Source organism: Leopardus geoffroyi, chromosome A3, assembly GCF_018350155.1.
Source record: "Leopardus geoffroyi isolate Oge1 chromosome A3, O.geoffroyi_Oge1_pat1.0, whole genome shotgun sequence".
NCBI lineage: Eukaryota > Metazoa > Chordata > Mammalia > Carnivora > Felidae > Leopardus > Leopardus geoffroyi.
Window position 1 is genome coordinate 61,774,378 of NC_059336.1, and position 23,496 is coordinate 61,797,873.

Below are 23,496 nucleotides of genomic sequence, written 5' to 3' on the forward strand. Positions count from 1 at the left end.
TTCTCCTTTTTAGTGGGGTCTCCATCTGGTTTTAGAATCAAGGTAACGCTGGCTTCATAGAAAGAGCTTGGAAGTTTTCCTTCCATTTCTATTTTTTGGAACAGCTTCAAGAGAATAGGCATTAACTCTTCCTTAAATGTTTGGTAGAATTCCCCTGGAAAGCCATCTGACCCTGGACTCTTGTTTTTTTGGGAGATTTTTTATTACTAATTCGATTTCTTTACTGGTTATGGCTTGACCTCTGAATTATTAACAAGCTCCTCAGTCAAATACGATGAGCAATTAAATTTGGGAACAAATGCTCAAGGGCAGGAATTGTACTCATTTCAGACAGGCTAACTTAGGAAAGGACTCAGTCATTCTCCTTATAACCACATAGGTAGCTGCTCTCCCTCCACAAGGGACCTAAACCTATGCACACAGACAAGGTGGTGGGTATGTTTTAGAATGTAGGCCCTTTTATTATTCAGGTATGATGAGGCCATTAGATCAGTTTAGCTGCCACTTAAAATACAGTTTGCTATTCACAGTCCCTGCTATAGACTGAATTGCATCCTCCGCCCCCTAAATTCATATGTTGAAGCCTTAACCCCCAATGTAACTGTATTTGACCATATTTGGAAATAGAGCCTTAGGAGGTAATTAAAGTTAGATGAGGTCAGAAGGTCCTGATCCAGTGAGATTAATCTCCTTTTAAGAAGATACACCAGAGAGCTTACAGGCATGCTCCTGCTTTCTTTCTCCCTATCTGTCTGTCTGTCTCTCTCTCTCTCTCCCCCCCCCTCTCTCTTTTTCCCTTCATCCTTCCTACCCTCCTTCCCTCCCATGAGAGGATATAGTTAAGAAAGCAGCTGTCTACAAGCCAGGAAGAGAGCTCTCACCAGAAACTGAATCAGCCAGCACCTTGATCTTGAACTTTCCAGCCTCCACAAGTGTGAGAAACAAATTTCTGTTGTTTAAGCCACCCAGTCTGTGGTATTTATTATGGCAACCAAAACTGACTACTCAGTTCCCAAGATGAGGGGACACAGCACACCACACCACACAGGGCCACACCAGGGACAGTCAGGAGGCTTGAGAGAACAAGAAGAAAACATGAGCAAGAGTCTTTATTGTGGATTTTGCAGGAGGATGGAATGGGTGAGGGAGAGGAAGCAGGTTTAGGATTGGCTGGCTGAATAATTTCAGTGGGTTCTGGGGTATAGGAGCTACCCCAAATTGTCTGCTACCTGGCCTGGCTTGCAGTATTGAGTGTGAGTGCCCGTAGGCATCACAGCGGGCTCTGGATCAGTTAGCCTGCATACAAAAGTGCACTCCTGGGTCATTTATGCTCTCTAGGAATTAGCTAGCCTTGGAAGGAGCAGTCTTTCCAGGGGCAGCAAGGACCCCTGATGTGAAAGCAATAACAAGGCAAGATATTAATATAGGGTAGAAAATAAAAGGCCATGAAGACTAAAGACCACTGGAAAGAGGAGAACATAGGAACAAACCAGTTAGGAAAACCACTGCTGACCTTGTAGAAGTAGGCAGCTCACCCACTGTCACTCAAGAGCATGTTTTCTGCCTACCTGCTGTGGGTCTTGGCACTCAGATCCTTTAAGAACGCTATAGTGCCTTCTCCTCTGGCATTGAAGGACACTGTGCAGACAGGACATGGGATCTCCAAAGACTTCTGAAGGAGAAGCTCCTTGGTTTGCTCAGGAATGTCTCCCACCACAAAGTAGTAAATGGATTCCATCTGCAAGACAGTAGTACTGACAATTTATCTCCATGACATGCCCCAGCCTTGTACTGAACTCACTGGCAATATACTTTCTACAAAACTGCCTTGGGACAGTGGGGGACAGCAGGAATAACAGCACTATTCCATGTTTTGTGAGGACATTTAGAGGCTGAAGTCAGGAAGTGAACTATTCAAGGCCTGGTGCCAAGAAGGTCTATTGGCAGTGCTCACGGTCTCAGATATTGCATGGGAAGGATATGATTGGCCAATGTGGAAAATAGCTTCCACTAAGCCCCCGGATACAGTCGACAGGTCAGGAGTGGCTGTTTTCAACATGAAGGAAGTGTTGGCACAGCCGCTGTGGGCAGGAAGCTTATTAACCATCTCCCATGGTGGTGCCAGAATTCTACAGACTCATCTATCCTCAGTCTGAGGCAGAATAGGGGAAGGAGGGCATATTCCCACTGGGTTCATGCTCTGCTCTCATCTCACAAGGAAACACATGCCTGGGAGGTGAGACTGTCCTGACTTCATGCAGCACTGGGCCTTGACTCTCACCACCATGCCAGGCCATGACGAGAATGAGAGAATGAACAAACCCATGTCAGGAGCCCCACCACACACACACCCCAACTTTCAGCTAGGGATATGGGAGATGTATACCTCATCTAGGTAGGAGACAATTCCAAAGTGCTCCCTGCTTAATTTAGAGACACATGAAATCCGCCCAAGGGGGCCGCGTGACAAGGTTCCACCCCGACCTCAACCACACTGCTCTTGCTCTTCCTGCAGATTCTGCCTCTCACAGTGTTCGCCCTCCCTGCTAATGAGGGAGGGCAATGAGAACTAATGAGTTCTATGAAATTGGGCAAGTGATAGAACTTCAGTTTCTTCACTTATACAAAGGGAGGTAATACAGTGTCCCTTGTGACTAAGTTTAAACGAGATGACTTCCACTTATGCATGTATATATTTCAGAAAGTTAAAACCCAGCAGCACATATCATCTGAATCTGTCCCTAAAAGCACCCTCATGGATTGTCCCCATGGCTAACTGGGGGAGAACCCCCAGAAAATGTAATGGGTTTGAAGGAAAAAATAGGTGTCACCATCCCCTTAGGACTCCTGAGCCTATCTCTAATCATAAAGCCCTGTGAACTGAGGGTAAATAGTCAGGTGCCTCAGTTCAACTTCAAACTGGGACTCAAACCCACCTGGCACTTATGAAGAGGACTTATGGTCAGCTCTCCAGCTGGCTGGGCCACCCTGTTTGCAGCAGCTGGGGCCAACTGTGCCCAGGAAGATGGTGAGAGCAGGGTGGCAGAGGGCCCCGGCTGGGAGGGAGGCCACAGCCAGAGTGGAAGCTGACAGCAGCCTACTACAGCAACAGCCTTTCTTCCATGGGGCTCCCACACTCATGACTCTTTCTCTCAAGGCTTTCAAACCATGATTTTAAAAAGGACCTAACTGGGGGCACCTGGGTGACTCAGTCAGTTAAGCGTCTGACTTCGGCTCAGGTCATGATTTCGTGGTTCATGGGTTCAAGCCCTGAGTTGGGTTCTGTGCTGACAGCTCAGAGCCTGGAGCCTGCTTCAGATTCTGTGTGTCCCTCTCTCTCTGCCCCTCCCCCACTCACACTCTGTTTCTCTCTCTCTCTAAAGAATAAATAAACATTAAAAAAAATTTTTAGGGGTGCCTGGGTGGCTCAGTTGGTTAAGTATCCAACTTCAGCTCAGGTCATGATCTCGTGGTTTATGAGTTCGAGCCCCACGTCGGGCTCAGAGTCTGGAGCCTGCTTCGGATTCTGTGTCTCCCTCTCTCTCTCTGCCCCTCCCCTGCTCATGCTCTGTCTCTCTCTGTCTCAAAAATAAATAAAACATTAAAAAAAATTTTTTTAAAGACCTAACAGGGGGTAAAGACTGAGCAATACTGCACATTTCTTTCAGCCAGTCACCAAGAGACAGAAAACAAAACAAAACAAAACAACATTAAAGGAAGGAAAAAACTGTTCTTCACATTTCTTGTCAGGCAGCTAGTATTATTCTCCCAGCAAATGCATTCTCTTTCCCTTTTTCCCCCATGTTACGCATTACCTTGTGTGAGACAGGTTAAGTAGGCTCCCTTCGGTTGCACTTAGCAGTGTTCCAGCTGGGTCAGGGCTCAAGTTTAGCATGAGGACAGGTTCAACCTCACATAAAGATCTAAAGTCACACATGGCCCAAGAGAGGAGTCTTGGGATTCTTTTCTAGGATTTGTTAGCTCAACAAGGGAAGTGGTGGGGGCAAACATCTCTAGGAGGGAGGTCTGTCAGCATCTTCTGACACCATGCATCTCTGTTGCACATTGTGCAAACTCAGCTTCTCTGCTCTGGCAATAACCCAAGAGTCTGAAATCCTTGTGCAGAAATGTTTTTCCCTTGAGATTTCATCAAGCTAAAAATTGATGTAGCCAGCAGTGAGTCAGGATTTCCTTTCCTTTACTCAGGTTATGGGGTTATTCACTATTCATCAAGTTCATTGCTCAGTTTCTTAATTGCCTAGGTTTTCGGTTATCCATGCAGGGTCCATATTTCCTGGGACATGCTCTACAACGAGACCACCTGTCTCACTCTCAGTCACCTCCTACACACTGCCTTCCTGCCTCTCCTTTCCACTCACATAATGACACTGAGAAAAAAAGAAAATAAATATGCTGCTACCTAGCCCATTCCCCCACAAACTGGCAAAACACCTTTTAAAGTGAAATGGCTTTGGGGTCATCTGCTCTTTGGGATGATAAGCCAACACAGATTGTTTTATTCAACACTCACAATAGTCCTGTGGAAAATGAATTCTTATTATTGCATCCTGTTTACAGATGAAGAAACTGAGGTCTGGACAGGTAAATTGACCTGGTCTTACAGCTAGTAAATCAAGCTCCCTGACCCCCATAGGAGCTTCTGCCTTTGCTTTCAACCACTTTACTCTGTTGGCTCATCATGGCAAGGCTGGTTACCTCTTAGAGATGGACGTGAATTCCAGAACTGTGTATGCGAGATCATGGGACAGGAAGGTGACCAGAAACAGGCACTGTTTTCACTTCCTTGGCGTCCACACCATTCAAGGCTCCTAGCCCATGAAATCAATGTCACTGACCAGAAATTGGGTGAGGTTGTCTGGCTCAAGGGAACTGTCTTCATTGGAATCCTCTCCCCTTTCCCCAGTACCTCTGAGCTTCTTAGGACAAGGGCCAGTCTTAAGGGTGAGCAACAGCGGAGAGGACCAGGAGCAGCCTTCTCACTGACCAGCATTTCCCTAAATGCTAATCTGCACTGAATTTGATAACACAAGACATAGAAAATATTTTGGGTTCCATTCAGCTATTTTACTGTGAGCTGAAAACTTCACACCACCGAAAATAGGGTGGAACGTTTCTGTTTTCACTTGAAATATCTTATTCTGCCTGGGCCATTTGTTCCGCAGCTTCCCACGGCAACCTGCATTCCGCCTAGCCAAGGAAGCCTTGACATCTTCTCAAACACAGGTTTGGGGGAAAAGAAGAACCAGACTGGCAGTGGCTGCTTCTTCCCTGACTGCCCTCTGCCACAGCTTGTCGGAAACCTCTGAGTGTAAAAATCTCCACCCTGCGAGAAGTTAGATGAAAGTCAACCAGAATGGCAACCAGAGGTCTAACAAAATTCTCCTATCCTTCATAAAATTTTAACCATTTCAACAGTTTTGACCAACTCCAGACCTTGGATCTGACCTCCAGATCTTCCCAGTACCTGTGGGGACTCTTTCCTGATTCAGCCTATTTTGATTTTTCTGATCCCTCCATGGTGGTGACTGCCCTCTTGATATTAACCCAGCTCAGTTCTCCAATCCCTGATAACACCCTTGACCACCACCAACTTTCTGGCCTCCCAGGCTTCCAAGTCCCTGTCTCCACCTACTATCCCCACCAGCCCCATCACACAAGGCTCAGCAAATTCACCGGCCTGGTCCCACACAGACCACTACACTTCAATTCAAAATAAACAAATCTGTACCACAGTATAGTCAATGGGAATTTCTTGGATGCACATCTCGCCCCAACCTCAAAATTATCAACATTACTTCTTTCCCATTCCTTCAATGTACAACAAACACCTATCAAGACATTGCCAGGCACTGCCATCTCTAGGGACAAAAGTGAAAAGATTTGATGCCTGTCTGACCCACTGCCAAGCTCATGATTGGTGTGGCCAGCCCTTCAGTTTACTGTCCAGTGCTGAAGGCTCCTTATGGAATCATGTGGGTCTGTCTCTAATTCACCCCCTTAGCCTCCCAGTGAATGGGATTTTTTTTTAAGTAAACAAATGTGTGCCTATCACCTGGATGGAAGAGAGGCTGAGAGAACACAAAGAGAAACGCAGGTGCCCTTTGGGCAGGTAGCCTTCTGCTGAAAGCAGAAGCAAAGCCCCCTCAGTTATCTTTCTTAGGCAGCTGGGAATCAGGGCTTTGGATAATCAGGCTTCTCTTTCCTAACGACCCCTCACATCCTGGATCAGTAGGCATTCCAGGGCCTCCTGGCACAACACTCCTCTTCATTAAGGCCAAGGAAGCTACCAACTTCCCAAAGACCTATCCTGGGACCACGGGATGCTGCAGAGCAGAAACCCTGGGCTGGATGGCACACCTGGGCTCTGAGGACAATGCCAGCCCCTCTAAACTGCCAGACATTTCCTCAGTACCCCACAGGCTGCCTTCCCATGAGCCAGGCCTTTTGGCACAGGATACAAGAGTACTTCATCAACAGTGCTCTCTAAGTGCTGCCATCAGAGCTAGGATTAAACAGACCCCACACTGCCTGGCTCCTCTGGATTCAAAGGCTCACCCTCAGTCATCCCTGCCTGTTCAGTCTTCTGGTCCAATCATGGGTACAAAGCCCAGTTCTGAAGGAGGCCAGTAGCCTCCGATTATCCTCCTTCACACTCACCAAGTGCATCAGTCAGCCCTTCCTCCTCAAGTGGAACCTGATACCAAAACCCAACTCCCGTGTTAATCTTTGAACACAAGACAATCCCCACTCTCTTGGTTCTTCTCAGAACTCACTCATAGGAGATGTTAACCCAAAGCAAGTTATCATCAGCAGGATTTACTGTTCAAAAGGTTTCTTAAGCCTTACATATTTTCTATTCAGAGAAAACTACAGCTACATGGGTAAATTTGGAACTCACTGGGGTGGGCATGAGGGGCACAGGTCAGAGAAGCAACCAGTAAGGGAAATCTATTCCTCTCCCTACCCTACATACCTCACAAAACATAGAGAATGGCATTTTTATATATGAGGCAGTTATAGTTACTAGAAATTTCCTATGGACGACAACCAGGTAGAAGCTCTAGGAGGACAGATGCAGTGGTCTGAATCTGTTTTGTATTTGCCATACTCCACAGTCTCTTCTCAAGAGTTTTCAAGTGGCATTTGATAATCAGTGCCTGTTAACCTCTTTCTGGGTTCTTAATCCTCTACAGAACTTCCCTGGTACTCACTAAATTGTTCCATGTTTCCTGGGCTGGGGATGAACCCGAGAAAGGAGAAGCACAAACCAGGGGGAAGTAAAACAGAAAATCAAGGTCACTGGGAAATCTTAAAGTCATGGCAGGTCGCCAGAGTCTGCTATGACTGAGGAAGCCAGGTGAACAAAGAAACAGAACACCCATGTGTGCATCCTAGATCCTGTGAAATGTTCCATTTCTTGAATCTTTATTATAGTGTCCAGACAACTGAAACTTTACAGATGTTTAAACAAACTTGAAAGGCCAAAGAACAAAGTAGCTTGTATTTTGTTCTTTAATGGGAACATTTGTTCCTCTGGCTTCGAAAGGATAAACAATGCATTTCCAATATCAAACCATCATCCCCAGTATCAATGAAAACAATCTGGTGACCACTGGGGGCTATCCTTTCAAGGTGCCAGCACATGGCCTCCTTGCCCAAAAGAAAAGGCTCTTTAACATAGCAGAGAAAAGCTTGAATCTACAGAATCACTGGGTGCCCAGAGCAGAGGAAGCAATTAAGTTTTAATACCAATCAAAAATTAATTGAGTATCTGTATTCCAAAGGAAAGCAGATCTACCCCCACCCGGGGAGCTGAGACTGTCCAAAGGACCCCACCTGTCCAGAGTCCTTGCCCACTAACTTGCCACTGCCCTTCAGGTCCCATCCTTAGAATCACTCACAAAAGCTCATAGCCTTGTGGCTAAAAGAACATAAACCACCACTATTTCAGCACTTCTTCTAGGTAAGGCTTTGTGTCCAAAGGGTCCTATCAAAAAGCATGTGCAAATGCATTAACATTCAAAAGTGGATGACTCATCTGCATGGATATACTTCACCTTGGAAGGCACGTAACAGACACATTTGTGAAGAAGAGGGACTGGGACAGACTCAGAACACAGATGTGGGGAAACTATTTCCTCGATCTCAGGGTTCTGTGAAGAGTCTTCCAGCCTCTCTTCCCCATTAGAGATGGATTGATTTATCTAACTGTCAGGAGAGCGAGAGCAGAATTAAAATATTAAAGATGCACAACTATGCCTAATTCCCTGTCCTTTCTCAATGCTCAGTGGATGTGAGCAGCATGTGGCTCTGCTGGCACTGGTTAAATAAGGGTCTACCCTGTGCCCTGATCACCCAGAGGGAGCCCTGCCAGGCTCAGGGGGCAGCATTATGGAGCCTCATTGTGGTTGGTCCAGCTCAGCTATCACCAAAGTTGCTATTTTGATCCCCACCTGGGGCCCATCACTGATTTCTCAGTTGGTTCCAAATTCAGAGGTGAACAGGACTTATGGGACTCCTCAATGCCAGTGATGTAGCCTCCGTGGGATGCTGCTGGGAGGGGTAAGGGCTAAGGTCAGTTGAAAGGCAGTATGAGGATACTGGGTGTAGAGAGATAAACTTGAAGCCACCTACGTGACCTGGGGCCCACCATGGATGCACGCTTACCGTTTTGTCTTGCCCAGCTTCCAACAGTGCGTCCAGGCGGCTAGCATGGCTCACAGCCAGCTCAAAAGGCAGTTTTTCAACCCAACTGATGGCAGCAGCTATGGACTGTCCTGTCACAGGAGCAGCATTTTCCTGCCATTTCACAGGCTCCTGAGAAACCCTGAAAGGAATCACATGGGGCTGTCATGGGGCAGTGGGCAACATAGCTATCAGCCCTCAGGCCCACACCTGCGAGCAACAAACACTTAACATCACCAGAGCTGAAGGAAAGAACATGCAGCTCCCAGCCCTCTGAAAGTTACCAACAAAATAGGCAAGCTGTTTAAGATGGGTTTGCAAAGCACCATTATCTTTCATAAGTGTAGTGACTAGGAAGAACAATGTGTACGGGAGGGTTAAAAAAATCTCAAAAATGGGGGCACCTGGGTGGCTCAGTCAGTTAAGTGTCTGACTTCTGCTCAGGTCATGATCTTGTGGTTCGTGGGTTTGAGCCCCATGTTAGGCTCTGTGCTGACAGCTCAGAGCTTGGAACCTGCTTCAGATTCTGTCTCCCTCTCTCTCTGCCTTCCCCTGCTTACGCTCTGTCTCTCTCTCTCTCAAAAATAAACATTAAAAATCTCAAAAATGCAAACATTAACAGCAGTATTAAAACTATTGAGAGAGTTATTTTCATAAACAGGCAGTTTAATATACAACTATCTTCAATTAATAGTAAATTTATAAGGACTCACAGCATTAATATTTACAAACCAGCAATGATTTCATTATGCTAGAATTTTATTTCTAATTCTTTTAAGACGTTGTTTTCATTGTTCTGAATTCACATCAGTTACCTCTTCTGGATCAAAAATAATATTGAGTTTAGCAGAGCATTAGTTTTTAAATCCTGGGAACATGTGATTAAACAATTTAGTTTGGACTTAGAAAAAAGTGATAGAATCCCCCCAAGAAAGAACAGCCATTTGAATTTATTTATCTCTGGGGTACATGAGTGGCTCAGTCGGTTAAGCATCCGACTCTTGATTTGGGCTCCGGTCATGATCTCATGGTACATGGGTTCAAGCCCCACATCGGGCTCTGTGCTGATAGCATGGAGCCTGCCTGGGATTCTCTCTCTCTCCTCCCCTGCTCTCTCTCTCTCTCTTAAAAAAAAAATAAACAAACTTTGAATTTATGTATCTCTGTGTTTATAATTGAACAAATTATATGAATCATAGATGCATTCATAATTATAAGAATTATATGAATCTTGGATTAATGAGCCAGCCCAAGCTGTCCCTGATAGCCCACCTTCAGAGACAAAGGCTGCCTCATACCTGTGTCACCTCTGTGTGGCTCCTCTGGGTAGAAATCTGGCTGAGTGGCCTATATGCTACAGAATGTTTCCAAAAAAGTTAAAGCATTGCAAACTTAAGGCTCAATTCCCTCAGTAATATATCTGTCACAGAAATAGGAATCTGGGATAGAACACAATTAAGCAGCATCCCCAAAGATGTTATCTGTTTAGCTGAAACTGTTTTATTTTAAAGAAAAACTCAGTTAGGTAGATGGCCTTCATCCAGATTTTTCCCGTCAGAGACGTACAGTCAATGTTCCACATGAAAAGTTGGCCTTAGAGCCCAAATTCTCTCGAATCCAAAAATCCGTAAATAATTGGTTGTGAAAACTCTGAAATATGGGAAATTCTATAAAGCCAATCACCTGTTATTCTGATTTAAGAGGGTCAACTTACAGGGGAGTCATAAGCTCAGTCTGAAAAAAGTGATACTTGTGACAAGGTTGAATTCATTATTTAAGATAAAATCACCTAAAGGATTTTTATGGCCTTAAATATATATTCAATAAAATTCCTATTCTTCTATTTTGACCTTGCTATGCATTGAAGAAAAGTAGGTTTCTAAATCTCTTCTCATCTGAAAACTAAGATGCCACATGCAAAGCAGATCAAAGTTTTACTGTGGGTCTTCTGCTGGAATTACATATTCTAGGAAATGACAAGATAAGACCTCCTCACTCCCCATAGAACTATGTTAGTTATGTTACTTAACTCCGAATAAATGGAAGCTACTTATGAAGTTTCCCAGAAATATCCTCTTCCTATGGGAACTCACCATATGATATTAAACTTGGCTATGTGAGCCACCTGCTCCTGGAGGACCATTATTAGAGCATCTTGGCACAGATTAAGCTCCTCCTCCCGCATGCTGCCAAAATCCAGCACTATGGTGATGCACTGTTCCAAGATGACACCAAAAATCTGGCGGCTTCTGCTGGTGAGCCAGTCCATCCGCTGCTTGTAGCTCTCCACAGCTTGTGTTAAATATTCCACAAACTGATAGATCAGTTCTGACTTAGCTGTCAACTTAATGGAAATCAAAGCAAAGAACAAAAAACAGAACAAAAACACACCATAATACATCATCTGAACTACCATGCAGCCAAGAACCACAGGGTCCACTGAGTCATGACCTCTGCCATCAAGAATTGGACACTAATACCAATTCTGTAGATGATCCTCTAAACCCCACATAATCCAGAAGGAAGTGCTTCAGTCTTTCAAGTGAAAACCTTTGGATGATTCCTCACAGAAGAAATGATGATGATGTGATCTATCCAACATATAACACTTTTAAAAAAAATGTGTTTCTAAATTATATTTTATCTTCATAGTTACAGAATTATCTTTACCAGAAAATGTTCAGGGGGCATTTTAAGGAATTAGGTAGAAGAAAAGAACTTTCAAGGAATTCGGTAGAAGAAAAGGGAGATCAGCAAAGGCAAATGGAAAAAAATAAGTCTCTCCAAAAAGTTTTCCTAACACCAAGATGCCAAAAATATTTGTGAGAATGCTTCTAGATTTGCCAGCACACCTGCCTGGCTTCCTCTAAGAGATGTGCCCCAGTGACACATCCTCCTGCTCACAACCTGCACCCTGTATCCTCTGTCTCCCAGGCCACACTGCCCCATGCCTGGACCAGTGGATCACGAACACCTGCAGAGGCTGTGCCTGAAAGGTGAAAGAGACTTGCAGGCAATTTCTTGTAGACACAAAAAAACAATCATTCACACAGGCCAGGCACAACTGTGCAAGGCCTCTTAGGGTGTAGGCAGGTAGGAGACATAGAAAAGGAATAAGAAAAAAATGTGCCCTATTCTGTGAAGAACCAAATTTTGAAAGATCTGGTACTTATTTTTAACTTTAACAACCCTCAGAATACCCCTTAAATACCTAAATTGTTAAGGAAAATATGTTTTCTGAACACACCATGTAATTCCACATTTTCATGCCTTGGCTTGCGCTGTTCCCTCTGCCTCAAACTGTTTTCCTTCTCTATCTCCTGTGTCTCTCCAGCTTATTCCTCAAGCTCCAGCACCACTTCCTGTTGCTTTCCACGGTTCCTTACGGCAAAATTCCTAAATCTCTCACCAGCATTCACAGAACTTATTAAAGTTTCTACCACGATACAGAAACCAGGGTAGGACCATGTCATAGGGGCTGTGGAGGTGGTCAGATGGCAAAGACAGATGTTTTCAATAGTTCTGTACTGATTTTCATGTGGTTAAGATAAAAAATATATTTAGCACACCAAACTCAAGATTCTATGGATATTTTGCTAAGTTCAAAAAGTAATGTAAACTTTTTTAAATATTTAGAAATAACAGGGGTGCCTGGGTGGCTCAGTTGGTTGAGCATCTGACTCTTGATTTCAGCTCAGGTCCTGATCCCAGGGTCATTGGATGGAGCCCTGTATCTAGCTCCACACTGAGCATGAAGCCTGCTTGGGATTCTCATTGGCTCTCTCTCTCTCTCTCTCTCTCTCTCTGTCTCTCTGTCTCTCTGTCTCTGTCTCTCCCTCTATCCCTCTCCTCCACTCACATGCTTTCTCTAAAAGGAAAAAAAAGGAGGGGGGGCACCTGGGTGGCTCAGTCGGTTGAGCGACCGACTTCGGCTCAGGTCATGATCTCACCGTTTGTGAGGGCGAGCCCCGCGTCGGGCTCTGTGCTGACAGCTCAGAGCCTGAAGCCTACTTCGGATTCTGTGTCTCCCTCTCTCTCTGCCCCTCCCGCATTCATAGTCTGTCTCTCTCTGTCTCAGAAATAAATAAACATTAAAAAAAAATTTTAAGAAAAAAAAAGATATAGCAGTCCAGGTGGTACATAGATGTACAGTGACACGAACAAATATCTGTAAAGTGACATGATGGGATATGAGTTTTTGTGAGTTCCCTGTGGTGTACCAGGGTGTGCACAGGGGCAGACACGTTATGAGACTACACGAGTCACGTGTTGAATTGCTGGAATTAAGGACTCCAGTAAGAGATGCCGCTTGCTATAAAACCACTAGCTATAAAAGTAGCCCCCTGTTCCCTGTGCATTTGTCAGGTAACAGCAGCAGCTCTTGCCTGTCTGCTAACTTCTGTCATACTACACCTGCTTTATTTTCAAGGCAAAACAAAGTACTATTGATATGCGAAGGTTTTCACTTTCTGGTCAACGATTTCATGCACTCATCTCTAACAGGTCAAGTGCTCCCTTCCCAGCCCCTAAGCCATAACTTTCATCACTCTCCACATGGCCAGAAGAAAGCCTCCAGCCCTGATAAGGCCTGGGCTCCACTGCATCACTAGGAAGCAGTGTGAGCCTCTCCACATAGGCCACTCCCAGACACCAGAAGCATGTCACTGGGCCTATCCATCAAGGGAACTCCGACTTACATTGTATACTCTGCCATCTTCGGGTCTGTAGAACTGTGGAAACAGGCCATCTGCATACCGGGAAGCCACGAGTCTCCCCAGAGAAGTCACGTAATCTGTATTTTTATAAAGAAAAGCAGTCAAAATGGTGCATTATCAATGTTTCTTATTTTTATTTCAAAATGTTTTTCTCTGACACCATTCAAATTATATCCCCAGTGACACCAAAAATATGTGATGCTTGGTATTCTGTCCTAAATAATGAAGTGTTTCTAGGTGCTATGGTATATGTTAACTATTTATGACATGCATAACCCTTTAATGCACAAATGAATGGAGAGGAAAAATAAAGTTTGTTTCTTGGTTTCCAGATTCTTCTGTCCAGAACGACTAAGGTAGAGGTCAAAAGGCACAGTCTAAAACACAGCTGTAACAAATTAATAATTATATTAACTGTAAATAGCCTGAGTACAACAATTAAAAGATAGTGATTAGCTGTCTCTGACTGACTTATTTCACTTAACATTATACTCTCTAGCTCCATCCATGCCTTTGCAAATGGCAAGATTTATTCTTTAGTGCTAAATATACATGATTTCACTCATATGTGTAATTTAAGAAACAACCCAAATGAGCAAAGAAAAACAGAGAGAGAGAGGGAGAGAAACCAAGAAACAGACTCTTAACTATACTCAACAAACTGGTGATTATCAGAGGGTAGGTGGGTAGGGGGAATGGATAAAATAGGTGATTGGGATTAAGGGGGCATTGTCATGATGAGCACTGAGTAATGTATGGAATTTTTAAATCACTAGATTGTAGGCCTGAAACTAATATAACACTGTATGTATGCTAACTATATTAGAATTAAAATAAAAGCTTAAAAAAATTTAAAAAGAGAGAGAAAAAAAGATAGGCAAAGAGGATTTAAAAAATGACCCAACAATAAGGCGTCTATAATATAATTATATTATATATAATTTATTATATATATAATATGTATATTATATTGCTTCAAATATAATGACATATATAAGCTAGAAGTATAAAAAGGAAAAAAGATGTCATTTAAGTATTAATAAAAAGAAAGTAGATTGACTATATTAATATCACAAAGGTAAACTACAGGGCAAAGAATATTATTAGGGATATAGCAGAACATTACATAATTATAAAAGTGTCAACCCACCAGGAAGACAGGAAGACATAGCAATCCTAAATGTGTACTCCCTGAACAACAGACTGCAAATACCTTAAGCAAAAATTGATGGAACTGAAAGGAGAAAGAGACAAATTCACAATTATAATTGGAGATTTCAATACTACTCTCTCAACAACTGATAGAATAACTAGACACAAAATCATCAAGGATACTCAACACCATCAACAAACAAGATCTAATTGACATTTACAGAAAATCTGCATAACAAAAGAACACACGTTCTTTTTTAAGCACAGAATATATACCAAGACAAAGCATAGCCATGGCTATAAAAAAAAATCCAAAAAATGTAAAAAAACTAAAAGCAAATAGAGTTATGTTCTCTGTCCAGAACTGAAACAAACTAGAAATCAGTAACAAAAAGATAAGAAAATCTCCAAACTCTTGGAAACTAAATAACATGCTTCTAATAAATCCATGAGTCAAAGAAGTACAACAGAAATAAAAAATATTTTAAACCGAATGAAAATACACATATAAAAATGTGAGGAACACAGCTTAAGCACTGCCAAGAGGGAACTTTATAGCATAAAGAGGAGATGAAAAGTCTGAAATCAATAATCTAAGTTCCCATTTGAAGAAACTAAGACAGAATAGCAAAACAAATCCAAAGCAAGTAGAAGGAAATGCATAATAAAGATGAAAGCAGAAATCAAGAAAATTGAACACAGAAAAACAATAGAGAAAATCAATTAAATAAAAACCTGGTATTTTAATAAGTTTAATAAAATTGACAAAGGTAAAAGGAGAGAAGACATGAATTACTGATATTGGGAGTGAAACAGAGAATATTGCAGAAGACCCTTCAGACATCAAAAGAATAATGGAATACTACCACCAACTCCACACACATATATTAGACAACTTAGATGAAGTGAATTCCACAAGAAGCGCAAACTACCACAACTTTCTTAATCTGAAATAGATCATTTGACTAGCCCTATACCTAATAAGAAAATGAATTTGTAATCAAAAACTTCTACACCAGAAATCCCCAGGCCTGGATAGGTTCTCTGGAGAACTCTACCAAACACACAAGAAGTAATTAAAATTCTACACAATATTTTCCAGAAAATAGAAGACAAGGGGACATTTTCCAACTCATTCTATTAAGCCCATATTACCCTGATACCAAAAAGAGATAAAGGCAGTGATAAAAAAAGAGATAACTATAGACCAATATCCTTCATTATTACATATGCAAAAATGTATTAGCTATATTGGTTCAATATTCAAAAACCAATCAATAGAATCAACCAAATTAACAGGCTAGTGAAGAAAAAACCCCACATGATCCTTTTAATATAGACACAGAAAAAGCATCTGACAAAATTCGACATCCATTCATGATAAAAATTCTCAACACATTAGGAATATAACGAACCTTTCTCAACTTGTTTTTTTTTTTTTTTTAATTCTACAAAAAACTTAAAGCTAACTTTGTGCTTAATGGTCAAAGATTGAAAGCTTTCCTTTAAGACCTGACGCTAGGTAAGGATGTCCACTCTCACTGCTACTGTTCAACATAGTACTGAAAGTTCTATCCAGCACATGGTAAGACAAGGAAATATAAGGTATATAGATCACAAAGGAAGAATGAAAACTTTCCCTATTTGGAGAGGACATGATGGTCTACCTAGAAATCCCAAGGAATTAAGACCAACCAAAAAAAATTCTTAGAATTAGTGATTTCAGTGAGGTCACAGGATAGAAAATCAACATTAAAAAATTAGCCATATTTCTTTATACTAGCAATGAACATGTGGAAACCAAAATAAAAAACACAACAGCGTTTATAATTGCTTAGAAAAATAAAATACAAAAGATGTGCAAGACATATATTGAAAAGTACAACAGCTGATGAAATAAATAAAAGATGTAAATAGACGGAGAGATATTCCACATTCATGGACTGGAAGACCCACTATAATAAAGATGTCAATTCTACTTAAATTGATATACAGGTCTGGGGTGCCTGGGTGGCTCAGTCAGTTGAGAGTCTGACTTCAGGTTAGGTCATTATCTCAAGGTTCGTGAGTTCAACCCCCGCATTGGGCTCTGTGCTGACAACTCAGAGCCTGGAGCCTGCTTCAGATTCTGTGTCTCCCTCTCTCTCTGCCCCTCCCCTGCTCGCACTCTTTGTCTCTGTCTCTCTCTCAAAAATAAATAAACATTAAAAAATTTTTAAACTGATATACAGGTTTAATGCAATTCCTATCAAAATCCCATCAATATTTAGACATAGACATAGTTACTCTAAAATTTTATGAAAAGGCAAAAAAACTAGAGTAGCTAAAACAATTTTGAAAAAGAATAAAGTGGAGGAATCAGGCTGGCCAATTTCAAGACATTACACGGTTACAGTAATCTAGACTGTGTGGTAGTGGTAGAGAGACACATAGACAAATAAAACAAAATAGAGAACCCAGAAATAGCCCCACACAAATGCAATCACCTAATTTTTAACAAAGATGTGAAAGCAATTCTTAAGATGGACAGTCTTTTATTATTTTATTTTAGTATAGTTGACACACAATGTTACATTGGTTTCAGGTATACAACACAGTAATTCAACCTCTCAATATGCAATATGCTCACTACAGGGGTAGCTAAAATATGTCACTATACAACACTATTACAGTATCATTGACTATATTCCCTTTGTTGTGTCTTTTATTCCCATGACTTATTCATTCTCTAACTGGTCTCTTGTGTTCCCCACCCCATCCCAACTCTGGCAACCATCAGTTTATTCTCTGCATAGACCTGATTCTGCTTTTTGTTAATTCATTTGTTTTGCTTCTCAGATTCCACATTAGTGAAATCATATGGTATTTATCTTCCTCAGTGTCATTTATTTTACTTATCGCAATATGTCTAGGTCTATCCATGTTGTTACAAATGGTAAGATCTCATCCTTTTTATGGTGGCATAATAGTCCATTGTATACATATACCACATCTTCCTTATCCATTTGTCTACTGATCAACACTTAGGTTGCTCCCATATCTTGGCTATTGTAAATAATGTTCCAATAAACACAGGGGTGCAAATACCTTTTCAAATTGATATCTTCCTTTTCTTTGGGTAAATACACAGTAGAATTACTGGGTCATATAGTATTTCTATTTTTAATTTCTAGAGGAACCTCCACACTGTTTGCCACAGTGGCTGTACCAATTTACATTCCCACCACCAGTGTATGGGGGTTCCCTTTTCTCCACATCCTCACCAACACTTGTTATTTCTTGCATTTTTTTAAGTCATCCAGACAGGTGTGGGGTGATATCTTATTTGGTTTTGACTTGCATTTCCCTGATGATGAGTGATGTTGAGCATGTGTCTGTTGGCCATCTGTATGTCTTCTTTGGAAAAATGTCTATTCAAGTCCTCTGCCCATTTTTAAATCAGGTTGTTTGGGGCATTTTGGGTGTTGAGTTGTATAAGTTCTTTATATATTTTGGATATTAACCCTTTATTGGATATACTATTTGCAAATATCTTCTCTCATTCAGTAGGTTGTCTTTTTACTGAAAACCTTTTTATTGTCCTTCACTGTGCAAAAGCCTTTTATTTAATTTTAAATAAAGTTGCTGGAGCGATTAGATATCCATAGTCCAAAAGTGAAACTTCTACAGAAAGTAACTCAAATTGATCAAGGGCTAAATGTAAGACAGAAAACTATAAAACTTTCAGTAAAACAAAAATAGGAGAAAACGTTGAGCATCAGCAAGATTCACACAAGAAAAATATCATCAAATTAAAAAAAATCACCAAAATTAACTTCTTTTCTGAGAAACTCTGTTAAGAGAATGAAAAGATGAGCTATAGATTAGGAAAATATATCTGTAAGCCACATATGTGAAAAAGGACTCACATCTAGAATATATAATGAACTCTCAACACTCAACATTAAAAAAACTTAATTAGAAAATGACCAAAAGACATAAAAAAACATTTTGCCAGAGATGATATACAGCAAATAAGCACATGAAAATGTGTTCAACAAAACTAGACATTAGGCGAATATAGACTAAAACCACAATGAAATATCACTACACAAATATTAGAAAATATTAGAACAGCTAAAACTTTTATTTTTTTGTTTTTATTTAAATAACAGTTAACATATAGTGTAATATTAAGTTTCAGGTGTACAATATAGTGACTGAACACTTCCATCCCTGTGCTCATCAGGATAAGTGCACTCCTTAATCGCCATGAACAGCTAAAACTTTTCAATTGTGACAATATCAAATGCTGATGACGTGGAGAAACTGTCTCTCTCGTATATTACTGAAGTTAATAGCATAGCCACCCTGTAAAAGTTTGGCAGTTTCTGAACAAAACAAAATAAAACTAAACAAAACAAAAAATTAAACACACACTTAACATACCATGTAGCATTTGCATTCCTGGGCACTTATCCCAGAGAAATGAGAACTTATGGTCACACAAAAACATGTAAACAATTGTTCATAGCAGACTTATTTGTAATAGCCCAAAATTGGAAACTACGCAGATGTCTTTTAATGGTGACTGGCTAAACAAACAGCAGTACATCCATACCCTGGAATACAACTACAATAAAAAGAAACAAACCATTGCTACATGCAATAACTTGGATGAATCTCAAAGAAATAATACTAAGTGAAAAAATGCCAATTTCAAAAGGTCAAATACTACATGATCCCATTTATATAAACATTCTCTACATGAGAAAATTAGAGATAGAAAACAGATTGGTAGTTGCTAGGAGTTAAAGATGTTGGGGGTTACGGTGTCTGTACGACTATAACAGGGTAGCACAATGGAGATCTTTGTGGTAATAAACAGTTCTGTATCTTGATTGTGGTGATGGTTACACAAATCTACACAAGTGGTAAAATTACATAGAATTATTCACACACAGTGCATCCATGTCAAACTCCTTGATATGATATTATACCCAAATTTTATAAGATGTAACCATTAGGAGAAACTAGGTGAAGGGTTCTTGGGTTCTGTCTATATCATCTTTGCAACCTCCTGTAAAGCTATCATTATTTCAGAATAACAAGTACCAATCAATCAACCAAACAACTAATCATTCAAAAAAAGAGAGAAGGTGAAATAAAAACAGTATCAGATGAACAAAAACTAAGAAAATCTGTCACCAGCAGACCTGCACTACAAGAAATGATTCAAAGAAATTCTTTAGGAACAAATACCAGATGGAACTTCTAGGAAGCAAGAATATTATAAATAGTAAATATGTGGATGTAAAATGCTATTTTCTCCCACTCAGTTTCTTTAAATGACAAATGACTTTTTAAAGCAATAATCATAACACCGGCTTGTGAGGTTTATGATGTATATAAAAATAAAATACATTAAACAATAATACCAAGGACAGGAGTGGGGGGTAAGTGGAGTTATACTGTTGCAAGGTTCTTACACCTTACATGATGTAGTACAAAGCTAACTTTTGACAGACTATAACAAGTTAAGGATATAATCACTAAAGCAACCACTGAAAACAAAACACAAAAAGGGCATACATAAAAAGCCTATTGAAATGTAAATGGAAAAATTTAGAGACTACAGATAGCTTGAAAGTTAAAGACTGTAAACATATATGCCATGTACAAATGAAGCCTAAGAAAGCGGCAGTGGTTGTATCAATATTAAAGTAAATGTCAAAACCAGGACTATCATCTGAGATAAAGAGGACATTTAAAAATTATTAAGGGAGGAGGGGCCAACATGGCAGAGAAGTAGGGAGATCCGAAGTTCCCTCATCTCTCAAACACAGCAGTGTTGAGGCCAAAGGACTCTGAACTCCAAGAGTCCAGGCTGCAAAGTGATAGAGACACCTCCAGGGACCCATGGGGACAACATGACAGGCCATACAGGCGTGACTGTGAACTGGGAGAGATAAAACAGGAGGCAGAGGAAAGGAGGGGAGGGATCCCCTTCTGTGGAGAGACAAAGGGAAGAGAAAAAGAGGCTGGGGAAGTGTAATATGGTATCTGGACAAGAGAAAAACCATGGACCAGGATGGAGAAAGATCCAATCTAACTGTGGGGCTTTCTCCAGACTGGGGCCAGCTGCCCTGTTTGAGTACCTGGGGAGGAGGGGAGCCAGCCCCGCTTCAGTAACTAGTTCAGAGGCATAGTGCGCAATGGGAGAAAGCAATCCCCTCCCTGGAGTGCTGTGGGAAGAAGGTATGTAGCCATTCAAAGGGCAAAGGTTGCCTGTGCCCACCAGCCAGAGGCCATAAATGGGGCAGTGCAAAGCAGCACTTACCCGAAACCAGGATGGATGGAGTGGGAACCTTAAAGACATCAGGGTTTAAATCCCAGCCCAATGCCAGGAAGCCACAGGAGTCAGCAGAGTGTGACAAACTGCCTCATTTGCACCCGCAACACAGTGAGGACGGCTTGAACAGAGTTGTTGGGGACACCCGGTCCATGGAGGAGACACTGGGGGGTCGCCATTTTTCTCCCCACCACCACCAAGGCAGGGCTTCAGGGAACCGACAGTGGGCAGTGGGCCCACAGTGGAGGTGGGACCCACCTACACCAAACCACGCCCCTCTGTGCCTGGTAAGTGCATGTCTACTGGAGCGGGATTGACAGTGACAAACCAGTCAGCCCCTCCTCCAGACCTGTGAGGAATAAACCTAGAAATTCCCTAGGCTTGCACCAATGGGTTAACAAGGCAGAAAGAATTACAAAGTCATAGGATGCTGACATCCAAGCTTGGGTAAACAAGATTAGACCCCAGGATAGACCAGAGGGGGGCAAAGTCCCCCAGAATAGAGTGGGGGGAGCAAAGACCCCCAATACAAAGGCATATGAGGTAAATAAGATTAGGTATTCAGGATAAAAGTGTCTCCCAATTTTGTACTATAGCAGAAAGTTGCTTTCACAGGAGGGAAGGACTAAATTAGGTAAACGAGTAAATAGGGCTATAGACTGCTGCACTGCAGGTGAAGCTACACAGATGGGAGCTGATTAACAAAAGAAAGGTGCCTTGTTAACCCTGAGGTTATATGCTCTATCTGTCCCATCCCGTAGGCTAGCTAAGATAAACAGACATGGTGCCTCCTGTCTGCCGTTAACAACCATCTGCCCATCTGCCCAGCACCAGGTTTTATTTCATAATAACCCAAACCCCAAACACCATATATCTTCAAAACCCCCTTTTCCTCATGCCCATGAGTTAATGTTTACAGATTCATTGTCTCTTTGTGCATGCCCATCAGGTTTGTAAGCCTTCTAATCTTAATAAATACAGAGCAAGGACTCTTATTCAGGGCTTTTGTCTTTTCCTGGACATTAGCCATCTCTTGCTTTTAATTCTGCATCCACTCTCTTGCTGGTCAAGAGAGAACTTTAGATTTAGAGTCTACAACACAGACCAGCGCTCTTGCATTGCCTGGTTTAGTTCTCAGACAATTCTTATTATATATGTATATTCTTCCTTCCTGTTCTCTTTCTCATCTCTTCCCTCCTCTAGTCTGGTCACTCTGGTTTTGGTTTGTTTAAGCAGACATATTTTTTAATCTATTCTCTTCATACATGTTAGACACCTCCTTATTTTCCTTTTTCTCTCCCTGGATTAAGCCAGATAGTTTCTCTATCTGGTCAATTTTTCTTCTCTTTTTCCTGGCCCCTGTCATTTCTCTCTTTGTATGGGATAAGGCCTCTTCCATCAGCACAGCTTCCACCCTGTTTTTTACTTATAGCTGGTGTTTCTGGTTTTTTGTTTTTGCGTTTTTTTGTTTATGTGTTTGTTGTTGTTTTCTGTTTGTTTTCCTTCCCACAGCAACGTCAAGGAACAAATCAAAGCATACCTAGTGGAGGGTCCAAAACATCACTACAGTAGGGAGATAAAGTAGCCAAAGTCACAATAACAGAGAGCATAACGCTCTCCAAAAAACACCGCCTGAAGGGCCAGGCCCTGGACGTATATGACCCCTCTTTAACATAGTAGTGCTCACAGGTGCAGAGCACATAACAAGCTTTTAAACATTTGAGGGACAGAAAACTAGCCAAAAGGACGAAATAGAAGAATTCTCCTCAAAAGAATTCCAGGAAGAAATGACAGCTAAAGAATTGATCAAAACAAATATAAACAAAAAACAGATAATTGAACAAGAATTTAGAATAAAAGTCATAAGATTAATCGCTGGGCTTGAAAAAAGCATAGAAGACAGCAGAGAATCTATTGCTGCAGAGACTAAGGACCTAAAAAATAGTCATGATAAATTAAAAATGCTGTAAATGAGGTGCAAAATAAACTAGAGGCAATGACAGTGAGGACTGAAGAGGCAGAGGGGAGATTAGGTGAAAAAGAAGATAAAATTATGAAAAAAGATGAAGCTGAGAAAAAGAGAGATAAAAACATTCTGGACCATGAAGGGAGAGTCAGAGAACTAAGTGATTCAATGAAACAGAACAAGATCCATATCATATGAGTTCCAGAAGAAAAAGAGAGAGAAAAGGGCCAAAGGTGTACCTGAACAAATTGTAGCTCAGAACTTCCCCAATCCAGGGAAGGAAACAGACATTGAAATCCAGGAGGCACAGAGAACTCCGTTCAGAATCGATCTTCTGCATGATATATTATAATGAAACTGGCAAAATACAAACAGAAAGAGAGAATTCTGAAAGCAGCTAGGGATAAACAGGCCTTAACCTACAAGGGTAGACACATAAGGGTAGTAGCAGAACTACCTACTGAAACTTGGAAGGCCAGAAAGGAGTGAAAGGAAATTTTCAATGTGCTGAATAAGAAAAATATGCAGTTAAGAATCCTTTATCCATCACGGCTGTCATTCAGAATAGAAGGAGAGATAAAGGTTATCCCAGACAAACAAAAACTGAAGGAATTCAATACCACTAA

At 41.3% G+C, this 23,496-nt stretch overlaps 1 protein-coding gene across 1 annotated transcript in view; it reads right to left on the reverse strand.

Annotated features, from left to right (window-relative positions):
* The window catches only part of VWA3B (von Willebrand factor A domain containing 3B), a 208,361-nt gene that overhangs the window by 172,168 nt on the left and 12,697 nt on the right, over window positions 1-23,496 (reverse strand). The window contains 4 exon segments of the mRNA XM_045445795.1: window positions 1,569-1,738; window positions 8,689-8,848; window positions 10,800-11,050; window positions 13,404-13,498. Of these exon segments, the coding sequence (XP_045301751.1) occupies window positions 1,569-1,738; window positions 8,689-8,848; window positions 10,800-11,050; window positions 13,404-13,498 (676 nt within the window).